The 14,706-nt window shown below is 43.3% G+C and overlaps 1 protein-coding gene across 43 annotated transcripts in view; it reads left to right on the forward strand.

Annotated features, from left to right (window-relative positions):
• The window catches only part of LOC148901447 (protocadherin gamma-A4-like), a 204,888-nt gene that overhangs the window by 135,377 nt on the left and 54,805 nt on the right, over positions 1–14,706 (forward strand). The window contains exon 1 of one of the 43 annotated variants that reach the window (XM_089023840.1): positions 500–3,027. The exons of 36 other annotated variants lie outside the window; for them this stretch is intronic. In XM_089023840.1, the coding sequence (XP_088879966.1) occupies positions 541–3,027 (2,487 nt within the window). In that variant the 5' untranslated portion in view covers positions 500–540. Of the gene's footprint in view, positions 1–499; positions 3,028–4,778; positions 7,277–8,285; positions 10,782–12,269; positions 14,693–14,706 lie in introns of those variants that run through there. 6 more of the 43 variants (XM_089023891.1, XM_088986947.1, XM_088986929.1 and 3 more) reach the window with 6 other exon arrangements.

Genomic DNA, 14,706 nt, shown 5'->3' on the forward strand with positions numbered 1-14,706 from the left:
ATTCGTAAATGGCATGCAATATTTCTATAGTGATAGTTTGTCCTCAACCGAGAAGAAAACTGTGACTTTCTTCACATGTTGGGCCTCTCGGACGAATGCCAAAATCCAAACAAGTTGTTTTCAGAACCATGGACAGCGCCCATATGCTGAAAGTGATCTGCTGCCCGTTAACCGCACATTCTGTGACGCAATGTATTGAACACCAAATCGATTGCTTTCATCACAACTGTGTGGTAATTCAAGTACACTTTTTTACTTTTGTCATATACGAGCTTTACTTTCGCTTTTTCTGTCATATTTAGCTTTTGCTCCTTCATTTCTAGTTGGTTGTGGTGGCATTCGTTTTACAGTATTTTGTTATTTTTACCTTCTTGTTGTAGTTTGACATTTTAGTCCCAAAGCGGCGCTGTTTGCATGCGTGTTGAAATGTAACGACTGCATGAGATTTTTCCCCCCTTCTATTCTTTGTCCCTGCCTACTGCGTCGTAGTCACGTCTGCCGCGAACAGAGTATTGACGGTTTGACCGAATTTAACCGAGAATGCTTTGGAGTGCTGCCTTTTTTCGAAGCACATTTATTTATGGACTCAAGAATGTTGGACTTCAATTGATGAAAGAAAACGAGCGCCCGGAGAAAACAATGAGACGGCAAGTACTGTTGTTCCTGTCGGCTGTGTGCCTTCGCTGTGCACTTGGCCAGGTCAGCTATTCTATCCCTGAAGAAATGTCAAAAGACTCTTTCGTTGGAAATATTGCGCATGATTTAGGTTTAGATCTCAAGAGGCTGAATTTGGGCAAGGCTCGGGTGTATACCGGCCGCGGTGTGGAATACATCGGCATGAATAAAGAAAGGGGAATCCTCGTTATCAAAGAGCAGATAGACAGGGAGGCTTTGTGTGGCGAGAGCTCGCCGTGCGCTTTGCATTTCCAGATCATTCTGGAAAATCCAATGGAATTATTTCGTGTTACGGTGGAGATTGTCGACATAAACGACAACTCGCCCAGCTTTACCAACGCTGAAAAGCGCATTGAAATAAGCGAGTCGGCTGTCATTGGATCTAAATTCATTTTAGAGAAAGCGATCGATTTGGACATAGGAATATATGGATTACAAAAATACACTCTTACCCCCGCTGATAACTTTGCATTAAAAATAGAGGATGAAGCTGATGGGAGTAAAAAAGTAGAAATGGTGCTGCAGAAGCCTCTCGATCGAGAGAAGCAGGATTATATAAGGATTTTATTAACTGCAATTGATGGGGGTGAACCACAGCTTTCGGGCACGATGCAGATATTTGTTAATGTGTTGGATGTCAATGACAACGCACCCACTTTTGAAAAGCGTATTTATAGAGCAAAACTACTTGAAAATGCACCCAAGGGCACCAGCGTGACGACTGTTTGTGCCTCTGATAAAGACATTGGCTCAAATGGAGAACTATTATATTTAATATCTCCAAGCAAGAGCATTCTGTCTGATATGTTTAATATTAACCAGGAAACTGGTGTGATCACGCTGGTAGGAGACATTGATTATGAAAAAGCGACTTCCTATCAAATGGATGTGGAGGTGGTCGACAAGGGAGGTCTGTCTGATTCTACAAAGGTGGTGGTTGACATTATTGATATGAATGACAACAGCCCGAACATCAATGTTGTTTCAAAGTCAAATATCATATTAGAAAATTCGCCTCTTCATACGGTTATTGCAATGTTAAGTGTGAGTGATCTCGACTCAGAAAATAATGGGAAAATTGAGTGTTTCAAAGATGACCACACTCCCTTCAAAATACAGACGTCTTTAAATGGATTTTATTCTTTGGTTACTGAGATTGATTTGGACAGAGAAAGGGCACCTGAATATAATATCACAGTGATGTGCTTTGATGAGGGCATGCCCTCACTCTCCAGCAGCGTCACTCTCACGTTAAGCATCTCAGATGTGAATGACAACGCACCTGTCTTTGAGAGGAGCTCATATGAGGCATACATTGTAGAAAATAACACTCCCGGTGTTTCCGTTTTCACACTAAAAGGAAGTGATGCTGACTGGAACCAGAATGCTCGTCTTTCATACATCCTGGAGGATTCCACTCTTAACGGAGTGCAAGTCTCCTCATATGTATCTGTTAGTGCAGATAGTGGAGTCATCCATGCAGTGCGTTCTTTTGACTATGAGCAACTGAAAGAGTTCAATTTCCGAGTCAGAGCGCAGGATGCAGGATCCCCTCCCCTCAGCAGCAACGTGAGCATTCGCATCCTGATCCAGGACCAGAACGACAACGCCCCTCAGGTCCTGTACCCGGTTGTGACGGGCGGCTCGCTGCTGGCAGAAATGGTGCCTCGTTCAGCCGATGTGGGCTATCTGGTGACTAAAGTGGTGGCGGTGGACGTGGACTCTGGCCAGAACGCCTGGCTCTCCTATAAAGTGCACAAAGCCAGCGACAGGGCACTGTTTGAAGTGGGCCTCCACAATGGAGAAATCAGAACTGTCCGCCAAGTGACGGACAAAGATGCTGTCAAACAAAGACTGACTGTTATCGTGGAGGACAATGGGAAGCCCTCTCGTTCAGCTACGATCATTGTGAATGTGGTAGTGGCCGACAGCTTCCCTCAAGTACTGGCAGAGTTCACTGACTCAGGCATAAATGACAAGGAGTACAATGACCAGCTAACTTTTTACTTGGTCTTGGCCCTGGTGGTGGTCGCCTTTCTCTTCATCACCTGCCTGCTGCTTATCATATCGGTCAAAGTGTACAGATGGAGACAGTCTCGTGTCCTCTACCACTCCAATCTGCCCGTCATTCCATATTGTCCTCCAAGATACTCGGATACTTTGGCGACAGGGACTCTCCCGCACGTGTACAATTACGAGGTGTGCAGGACCACAGACTCCAGAAAAAGCGACTGTAAATTGGATAGAGCTCCAAGTCTCAACATGCTGGTCATGGATCCAAGTTTTACAGGAACCATGCAGAAGATGCAAAATGAAAGGTGCATCCTGGATGAACCAGAGTCTCCTCTCAAGGTTGGTTACTTGTGGCTTAATTGAAACTTGCAATACTTTTTCTGTGTTTTTCATAAATATTATTTAATATCTTTTCAATGACCACAATATACCTACAGGTCACATTTCAGTTGTGTATGAGACTATATATATATATATATATATATATATATATATATATATATATATATATATATATATATATATATATATATATATATATATATATCTTTGTATGTATGTCTTTGTGTGCCCTGCGATGATTGGCTGGCAACCAATTCAGGGTGTCCCCCCGCCTCGTGCCCAAAGACAGCTGGGATAGGCTCCAGCACCCCCGCGGATGGATATATATATATATATATATATATATATATATATATATATATATATATATATATATATATATATATATATATATATGTGTGACGGGTGTCACAACAGTGACTGTCTTCATCCCCACGATGCCGCCGTCTTAATGAAGACGAGACGCGTGGATGTGTCTTTTTATTTCTTTTATTTCTGCAACACAGTATGGCAGAAGGGATGGGTGAAGTCGCATGGGTTTCGTCTTGTGATTAACCTGAATCTCCTCGAGATTGTTCTCAAATGCAAAACATTGTAGATAACAAAACAGAATTAACAACGTGTGATCGTATAGTGGTTATTTACAGAAAAAGAGAATACAACACAAGTTCACTGTTATTTACAAGATGTCCATGAACGCATCATGGGCGGAGACTCGGCAGAACACGCGGTGCGCTTGTAATGGCTGGCGCACAGTTCAACCAGCCACGGACACTCACGGGCAAAAGAAACACGACACAAGAAACTAAATATTGTTCAATAAAAACGAAATGAAACAATTATTACCTGCAACACAGTATGGCAGAAGGGATGGGTGAAGTCGCATGGGTTTCGTCTTGTGATTAACTGCACAATAGAAAAGCACTATGAAGCACATGCGCTCCAAAGTTCCACTCGACAAAACGTGAAGTAAATAATGACACAAAAAGTAATCTGGACTCGAAATGAATAAGGGAACTAATTAGATAACACTAGACAGTACAAAAGGGGAAACAAAATAAGATATTGTCATGAAAATGCGCGTTAATCAAGACCAACAGAAAATTGCGACTCACCCTGAATCTCCTCGAGATTGTTCTGGAAACTATGGGCGGGACATAGTGCCACACTGTGCGCCGTTGCGTCACTTCCTTCATAATTTAATAATCTAAGTGCACAACTCCGTTACATATATATATATATATATATATATATATATATTCTGCATGTATGGTGCGTGAAAGTATTCAGCACCATGGACAGTGACAATGCCATGATTGCCTCACAGCTGGGAAGCGCTCTTTCCTTCAGGCTCTATTTCCACTCTTCTCCCTTATAAACATCCTCCGAACCCGAATGGCAAGTCGACCAACACGTGACCAAATGTGTACATGGTATGCTGTCATTGCATGATTTTTTTATTCATATACCTTTTAACAGAGTGGAAAAGCTCTGACTTTTTTATTCCACTTTGTTGTAGTTTTGTTGCATTTTGAGTTCCCGTACACTATGTAGTTGTGTATGAGCTTTTTCATTTAATTTATTTGAGGTGCACTTGCGCAAGTTGAACTGTAAGGGACGCTCTTGGCTCATGTTTTAAATTTGGTGTTTTGAAACCTTTTGTCACATTCCCTGCCTGGACGTTGAAAACGCCGCGTCAGTTTGTCGGAGCGTTGCATTGTGAACGGATATTGCACACTGGATCCAAACTATATTCTCGTATTTGGGATGCATATCATAACCCCCCTTCTTTTTGTGGTCTAAATTCGGTAGACTTGGTGACATAAAGGGAATATTGGACCGCGTCTTTTGTGCAGCTGAGACAATGAGACGGCAAGTACTGTTAATGTTCGTCTTCTGCCTTCGTTCTGCAATAGGGCAGGTCACTTACTCCATTCCGGAGGAAATGGGAAAAGCATCTTTAATCGGTAACATAGCCCGAGATTTAGCCTTAGACGTCAAGAGGTTGAAGGCGGGCAAAGCGCGCATTTACACCGGAGACAGCGCTCAGTATGTCGAGCTGAACAAGGAACGAGGAGTCCTCCTTCTGAAAGAAAAAATCGACCGCGAATTGCTTTGCAAGCAGACGACGCCTTGCGCGTTGCATTTCCAAATAACGCTTGAAAATCCCTTAGAATTATTCCCCATCACCGTGGAAATCACGGACGTGAATGACAATCCGCCAATATTCAAAAAAGACGAGAGACATTTTGAAATAAGTGAAATTGCCGCAGTGGGTTCCAAATTTATGCTGGAAAAAGCGTTTGATGCTGACATAGGATTGAATGGTCTTCAGAAATACACTTTGAAGCCGAGCGACAGTTTTGTGCTAAAACTGCACAGTCAGTCAGATGGCAGTAAAAAGGTTGAAATGGTTTTACAAAAGCCATTAGACAGAGAAAAACAAGAGCACATATCTTTGGTTCTGACCGCCGAGGATGGTGGAGAACCACAGCTGACGGGAACAATGCAGATCCACGTCACTGTACTGGATGCAAATGACAATCCACCAGTATTTAGTAAGGCTGTTTACAAAGCAAGCATCACAGAGAACTCCGTTATAGGGACACTCGTGACTAAAGTGAGCGCCACAGACGCAGATAAAGGAACAAATGGAGAAGTGGTCTATGTAATCGGGAATAGCATGGATACTGTATCGAAGTTATTTCACATTACTAAGGATGGTGATGTCATCCTGAATGGCCCAGTCGATTATGAAAAAGAGAAAAACTATCACATTGACATAGAGGCGATTGATCAAGGGGGCCTCTCTGATTCCAGCAAAATCATAATTGATGTCATTGACGTGAATGACAACAGTCCCATTGTGAATACGATTTCATCATCTGTGTCAGTGTCAGAAAATTCTCCCGTCAGAACTGTGATAGCTTTAATGAGTGTCAGTGACCCTGATTCTGATGCAAATGGGCAGGTCAATTGCGTTATTGAGGAAAACATACCATTTGCAATAAAAAATTCAAATAATAATTTCTATAGTTTGGTGACAGAAGGGGATTTAGATAGAGAGCAGACGTCTCTGTACTATATCACAGTGACGTGCTCTGATGATGGGGTGCCTTCCCTCTCCAGCAGCGTCACTCTCACCTTAAGCATCTCAGATGTGAATGACAATGCACCTGTCTTTGAGAGGAGCTCATATGACGCCTACATAGTGGAAAATAACACACCAGGTATTTCAATTTTCACACTAAAAGCCCGTGATGCTGACTGGAACCAGAATGCGCGTCTTTCATACATCCTGGAGGACTCCTCTGTTCACGGAGTGCAAGTCTCTTCGTATGTGTCCATTAGTGCCGATAGTGGAGTCATCCATGCAGTGCATTCTTTTGACTATGAGCAACTAAAAGAATTCCATTTCCGAGTCAGAGCTCAGGATGGAGGCTCCCCTCCCCTCAGCAGCAATGTGAGCATTCGCATACTGATTCAGGACCAAAACGACAACGGCCCTCAGGTCCTGTACCCGGTTGTGACGGGCGGCTCGCTGCTGGCCGAAATGGTGCCTCGTTCGGCCGATGTGGGCTATCTGGTGACTAAAGTGGTGGCGGTAGACGTGGACTCTGGCCAGAACGCCTGGCTCTCCTATAAAGTGCACAAAGCCACCGACAGGGCACTGTTTGAAGTGGGCCTCCACAACGGAGAAATCCGAACTGTCCGCCAAGTGATTGACAAAGATGCCATCAAACAACGACTGACTGTGGTCGTGGAGGACAATGGGCGGCCCTCTCGTTCAACTTCAATCATTGTGAACGTGGTGGTGGCTAACAGTTTCCCTCGCGTGCTGGCAGAATTCACTGAACTAAACATGAATGACAAGGAGTACAATGACCAGTTGACTTTTTACTTGGTCTTGGCGCTGGCGGTGGTCTCCTTCCTCTTCATCACGTGCTTGCTGCTGATCATATCGGTCAAAGTGTACCGGTGGAGACAGTCTCGTGTCATCTACCACTCCAACCTGCCTGTCATTCCGTATTGTCCTCCAAGCTACTTGGATACTTTGGGGACGGGGACCCTCCCGCACGTGTCCAATTATGAGGTGTGTAGGACCACCGGCTCCAGAAAAAGTGACTGTAGATTGGATGGAGCTCCAACTCAAAACGTGATGACGATGGATCCTAGCGCTACGAGGACTATGCAGACGTTACGCAATGAAAAGAACATCCTGGATCAACTTGACTTTCCTCTTGAGGTTGGTCACTTAAAGTGATTTTCGTTTCTTATTCCACGCATTTTATTGCAGGTGTTTTGTGACCATCTACATCTGTCTTGTATCATTCATTTTCAAGTGTTATTCGTGCACTTTGAATTTGAATGTGAATACATTCATAAACTTGATGTAGTGACTGTCTCTTGTCATTGTTTTGTGGTTTTAGTATCACGAAAAGAAGTTGGAAAGATATTATAATATTAAAACAAAGCCCCGGAGCCTGTTTCACCTGCCATTTTCATCCTATACATGACTGTCAAGAAAAAGTGATACCTCACTTTAGTGAAACTTTCACAACACAAAAAAACATCAACTATTTACTAAAACACACATTTTGAAAATGGTCACACCCACGCATTATTGAGGAAAACATTCCATTTGCAATAAAACATTTCAAATAATAATTTCTTTAGTTTGGTGACAGATAAGGATTTCGACAGAGAGCGGACGTCCGAGTACTTAAACCATTTAGAAGGCACTCATTTCTTATAAGTTGAAAATGTCAACTATAAACGCACGCTGAAGTAAATTCTATCAATTAGCCAACTGTAACTTTTTATCAGAATGTTGTGACAGTGATAATTCGAATTGTATGTGATAATGATATTCACTTCTCATATCGTGTTGCATTTCATGTAAATGTTAACAATACTGTGACATTATAACAATAATACCGGGGAAAACCCTGACTAATATGAACGTTTAATTGGTAGGGAGAGGTCAAATACTTCATCTGCTACACCCAGACGCTCTTCTGGTCAGTTTGAGCCACCAATCAAAAATTGAGATTTTCTTTTGTCACAACCCGTCAATTTTGTGCAACTTGTCATGCAGTTTCCACTTTGAACTCGCAGGGACGCTCTTGTCCATGATGTGACTTATCTACCCGCGGTGCGTCCTTTTTTACACGCAGCTAACCAGAGAAAGAAAGGCAAACCAGACGACAGGCAGTTGAGACTGGAACATATATTTTCGCTGGGATTATTTTCTGAAATTATTTGACGATTGTTTTATTTCTTTTGTCTTTACTGGGATGTATTGCCTTTTGGGGTTGCTTTAGTTGTGTATTTTTCTACATTTGAACGTGAAGTCAAGGAGAACAATGAGACGGCAAGTAACGTTTTTCACCTCGTTGCTGTTCGTCAGCGCCTCATTCGGACAAATTAACTATTCCATTGATGAGGAAATGCGCGTCGGGTCCATTGTAGGAAATATAGCCGTTGATTTGGGCATCGGTGTGGACAGATTGAAGTCTCGGAGCGCTCGTGTTTATTTTAGTGATAGCAACCAATACATGGAGCTGAAAAAAGATAGCGGCGTCCTTCTTATCAAGGAGCGAATAGACAGAGAAGCGCTTTGTGCGCAGTCGGTGCCCTGCGCGCTGCACTTCCAGATTATTCTAGAGAAGCCCATTGAGTTTTACAAAATAATCGTCGAGATTGTCGACATCAATGACAACGCCCCCGCCTTTGAGGTGGGTGATATCAAATTCAAAATTAGCGAATCTGCCGTGATAGGTTCAAAAATCGATTTAGAACGGGCTGTGGATCGTGATGTGGGAAGTAATGGTCTCCAAACCTACCTTCTCTTACCTTCTGAAAATTTTGCATTAAAATTTCACAGTCAAGATGATGGTTCCCGGGGCGTGGAAATGGTTTTGAAGCAGGCTCTAGACAGAGAGAAAATGGAACATTTGTCTCTCGTGTTGATGGCTGTAGATGGAGGAGAGCCGCAGATGTCGGGCACAATGCAGATTCTCGTCACAGTATTAGACGCAAATGACAATGCACCTGTTTTCACCAAAAACGAATATAGAACTGCAGTTGCAGAAAATACATCAAAAGGCAAGGTGGTGACTGTTGTTAGTGCATTAGATGCAGATCAAGGAGACAATGGTAAAATAACTTACTCAATCAGAAATACACTGGATGACGTAAGACATTTGTTCAGTATTAATCAAGACAGCGGTGAAGTCACTCTTCGTGAAAATGTAGACTATGAAAAGGGTCGCAGTTATCAAATTAATATACGTGCAAGTGACGAGGGGGGACTGACAGACAGCTGCAACGTCATAGTTGACATTGTGGACGTGAATGATAACAGCCCGCTGATCAACGTCATGTCCAAGACAAACGTTTTATCTGAAGATGTCAAAGGTGAAACCGTCGTAACGATAATTAACATTCAAGATCATGACGATGGTGAAAATGGTGATGTGGAATGCATAATAAACTCTAAAATTCCCTTCCTTCTCAAGTCAACTGATAGTAATTTCTATAGTTTGGTGACAGATGGGGATTTAGACAGAGAAAGGGCACCTGAGTACAATATCACAGTGACATGCTCCGATGAGGGTGTGCCCTCCCTCTCCAGCAGCGTCACTCTCACCTTAGTCATCTCAGATGTGAATGACAACTCGCCTGTTTTTGAAAGAAATACATATGAGGCCTACATTGTTGAAAATAATGCACCAAGTGTTTCCATATTCACACTGACAGCCAGTGATGCTGACTGGAACCAGAATGCTCGTCTTTCGTACATCTTGGAGGACTCCTCTGTTAACGGAGTGCTAGTCTCCTCATATGTGTCTGTTAGTGCCGATAGTGGAGTCATCCATGCAGTGCGTTCTTTTGACTATGAGCAACTGAAAGAGTTCCATTTCCGAGTCAGAGCTCAGGATGGAGGCTCCCCTCCCCTCAGCAGCAATGTGAGTGTTCGCATCCTGATCCAGGACCAGAACGACAACTCCCCTCAGGTCCTGTACCCGGTTATGACGGGTGGCATGCTGCTGGCCGAAATGGTGCCTCGTTCGGCCGACGTGGGCTATCTGGTGACTAAAGTGGTTGCGGTGGACGTGGACTCTGGCCAGAACGCCTGGCTCTCCTATAAAGTGCACAAAGCCAGTGACAGGGCGCTGTTTGAAGTGGGCCTCTACAACGGGGAAATCCGAACTGTCCGTCAAGTGACCGATAAAGATCCTATTAAACAAAGACTGACCGTTGTTGTGGAGGACAACGGTCATCCGTCCCGTTCAGCCACGGTCATTGTGAACGTGGCGGTGGCTGACAGTTTCCCTCAAGTGTTGGCAGAGTTCACTGATTTGAACATGAATGACAAGGAGTACAATGACCAGCTGACTTTTTATTTAGTATTGGCGCTGGCGGTGGTCTCCTTCCTCTTCATCACCTGCTTGCTGCTGATCATAACGGTCAAAGTCTACAGATGGAGACAATCTCGCATCCTTTACCACTCTAACCTGCCTGTCATTCCGTATTGTCCACCACGTTATTCGGATACTTTGGGGACAGGGACTCTCCCCCACTTGTACAATTATGAAGTGTGCAGGAGCACCAACTCCCGAAAAAGTGACTGTAAACTTGATAAATCTGCTTGTCCCAACATGGTTGTGGACCCCAGTTTTACAGGGACCATGCAAAAGATACAAAATGAAAAAAACATCTTGGATGAACCTGATTCTCCTCTTGAGGTTGGTCACATGATATATTTTTTATTTGTGTGGTGAAAGTGGTTTTGCGCGCGCGCGCGTGTGTGTGTGTGTGTGTGTGTGTGCGTGCGTGCGTGCGTGCGTGTGTGTGTGTGTGTGTGTGTGTGTGTGTGTGTGTGTGCTTGTCTGTCTGTGCTTTAATACAAAAAACATTTTAGCTTACGCTTGGTGTAATTTTTTCCTCTATAGTTTAATAAGACCTTTTGATTCTACATTTTTGTTACTCAATTTTAGTTGAAAATTATGCCTTTAATAATCAACTACAAGTCATAATATTTGCATGAACAATCGTAAGAAGTTTGTGTTATTATAATGATCATTATTTTTAATTGATCCACTGGTGAAGAGACTCTTTGATTCTCTCCTCTTTCATCTGAACAGCTTCGTGTAACAAAGAGGGTACAGAAAGTGCTGAAGAATGAATGATTCTCTGTGTCTTTGTGTTGTCATGTTATTTGTTATTTAGTTTTTTTTGTGTGACGTCACCACGAGAGTGGCTACCTTTCCAGCAGCTCCTGTATTTTGTTTCTCTACTTTCATTCCTTTAATTTTGCTGCTGTGAAATGTAAATTTCTCCACTGCGAGACTAACAGGCAAATCCAATCCAATTATTATTATTTCAAACCACACGGATACCATTTAGTAAAATTATTTCACATTGTCAAAAACGAAAACTATATTAACCCATAAGACATTAATATTGGCCTTACATTGAGTAATCGTAGGCTGCAACTCGTTTTGTTCATACAACTTATTTTGGACCCAATACTGCCCAGAACTAATCGGAATTAATTTGTTTTGTTCATGAATATAGTTTTCAGGGTGTCTGTAGTCTTGTACTTGCTGTAGTTTAGTCGTTGTGAAGTGGGACACCCCCCATGTGTGTCTATGAGCCGAGTGCCTACACACCACCCCCACTCATCTCACCTTTATTTTTTTTTCTTGTTTGCATCAGGCGAGGGTTCCAAATATTTGCCATCTATGCCTTTGTTTGAGACTCATTTGAGATTAAGGGCTTTACAAATGAACTTGCCTTGACAACATGCAAATGAAAATAACAAATGTTAAGAATATCCCTCTGGCTGTCGGCCTACTCAAGGTAATGGCATTCTAAAGTTGAATTCAGTATTTTTGTTTATATGTTATTTTATGAACCTCACATCTGAAACCATTTTCACAAATATAAATAACGGCAATTATTTACTGGACACATTGTGAGCATCTTGTCCTCTTTCCATATCTAATGTATTTACGTTTGAAGTCTGCGAGCCTTTTTTGTTGGGTCCGTAAGAGAAATATCCGCTTATGGCCAGAGTGTGGCAGTCTACAACAGGGCTTCACACAGTCCTTCCTTTTTGCACTACGACGCTTTCGACAAAAACGCAGTCATTTGGAGCAATTGCTCGCTAAACGTGGACACGGGCAGCTGTTGTCCCTGTTAAGGTATTGTTTTGTTGGATTTTACGGATTACGTGAGAAGTGAAAAGCCGGCGGAACGTTGATTGACGACGATGACGCAGCGAGTATTCTTGTTCCTCCTGGTCCTGTATTTCCCTTCCGTGTTCGGACAAGTCAGCTCCTCGATCTCGGAGGAGATGGAGCCAGGCTCGCTAGTGTCGAACGTGGCGCAAGATTTGGGTTTGGATTTAAAAAGGATGAAATCCGGGCGAGCCCGCATTCATTCTGGAGACAACGCGGAGTATATCGAGCTGGATAAAGAAAGAGGGCTTCTCCTTGTGAAGGAAAGGATAGACAGAGAGACGCTGTGCGGTGAGACGACGCTCTGTGCTCTGCATTTGCAGATGATTTTGGAAAATCCAATGGAATTGTTTCGCATCACTATTGAAATCACCGACATAAATGACAACGCACCCAGCTTTGAATCTGGCAGCAAACGTTTTGAAATCAGTGAATCGGCCATCATCGGTTCCAAATTTGTGCTGGAGAAAGCCATCGATGCCGATATTGGTACAAATTGTCTCCAAAGCTACTCGCTCAGCCCAACCAATAATTTTCAATTGAAATTGGAAAGGCAAGAAAACGGAGATAAAAAGGTGGAGATGATTTTACAGAAGCCTCTTGATCGAGAACAGCAGGAGAAATTTTCTTTGTTATTAACAGCCTTTGATGGGGGACAACCACGCAGGTCAGGAACAATGCAGATCACTGTCCATGTTTTGGATGTAAATGATAATGCACCCGTGTTTAGTAAGAATTTATATAAGGCAAGTATTCGTGAAAATTCCGCTAATGGTACCCGTGTAATAACTGTTGGTGCTTCAGACAAGGACAGTGGCTCGAATGGACAAATCACATTTGTAATATCAAAAAACAAGATTAGATTATCACATCTATTTCAAATTAATAGTGCGACTGGTGAGGTTATTTTAACTGGTGACGTTGATTATGAGAAGTCAAAAGTGTTACAAATAGACATTGAAGCTGTAGATAGTGGAGGATTGTCCGATTCAAGTAAGATCCTGATTGATGTCATTGATGTGAATGACAACAGTCCTCAAATGAAAATCCTCTCCAAGTCAGATTCCATTTCAGAGGCCTCTGAAGAGAATACTGTTGTCACAATGTTAAGTGTAAGTGATCCTGACTCTGGCAGTAACGGAGAGGTGAAATGTCACATCGAACATGATATTCCATTTAAAATAATGAACACAATGAATGGATTGTACAGTTTATTAACAGAAGTAGCTTTGGACAGAGAATCTGCATCTGAGTACAAAATCACAGTGACATGCTCGGATGAGGGTGTGCCTTCCCTCTCGAGCAGCATCACACTCACTTTAAGCATCTCAGATGTGAATGACAATAGGCCTGTCTTTGAAAGGAGCTCATATGAGGCTTACATTGTCGAAAACAACACTCCAGGTGTTTCCATTTTCACACTGACAGCCCGTGATGCTGACTGCAACCAGAATGCTCGTCTTTCGTACATTCTGGAAGACTCCTCTGTGACCGGAGTTCCAGTCTCCTCGTATGTGTCCGTTAGTGCCGATAGTGGAGTCATCCATGCAGTGCGTTCTTTTGACTATGAGCAACTGAAAGAGTTCCATTTCCGAGTCAGAGCTCAGGATGGAGGCTCCCCTCCTCTAAGCAGCAATGTGAGTGTTCGCATCTTGATCCAGGACCAGAACGACAACGCTCCTCAGGTCCTGTACCCGGTTGTGACGGGCGGCTCAATGCTGGCCGAAATGGTGCCCCGCTCGGCCCATGTGGGCTATCTGGTGACTAAAGTGGTGGCTGTGGACGTGGACTCTGGCCAGAACGCCTGGCTCTCCTTTAAAGTGCACAAAGCCAGCGACCGGGCGCTGTTTGAAGTGGGCCTCCACAACGGGGAAATCCGAACTGTCCGTCAAGTGACCGATAAAGATCCTATTAAACAAAGACTGACTGTTGTCGTGGAGGACAACGGGCAGCCATCTCGTTCGGCTACAGTCATAGTGAATGTGGCGGTGGCCGATAGCTTCCCTCAAGTGCTGGCAGAGTTCACTGATTTGAACATGAATGACAAGGAGTACAATGAGCAGATGACTTTTTATTTAGTCTTGGCCTTGGCGGTGGTGTCCTTCCTCTTCATCACCTGCTTGCTGCTGATCATATCGGTCAAAGTGTACAGATGGAGACAGGCTCGAGTCCTATACCACTCCAACCCTCCTGTCATTCCATATTGTCCACCAAGATACTCAGATACTATGGGGACAGGGACTCTCCCGCACATGTACAATTACGAAGTGTGCAGGACCATCGACTCCAGAAAAAGTGACTGTAAATTAGACAGAACTGCCAGTCACAATGTCCTAGTCATGGACCCCAGTTCAACAGGGACAATGCAGAAGATATCCAGGGAAAAGAACATCATGGATGACTCTCCTTTAGAGGTTAGAATGCTTTT

This window comes from Hippocampus bargibanti, linkage group LG02 (genome assembly GCF_051943395.1).
Source record: "Hippocampus bargibanti isolate YZ-2025 linkage group LG02, ASM5194339v1, whole genome shotgun sequence".
Taxonomy (NCBI): Eukaryota; Metazoa; Chordata; class Actinopteri; order Syngnathiformes; family Syngnathidae; genus Hippocampus; species Hippocampus bargibanti.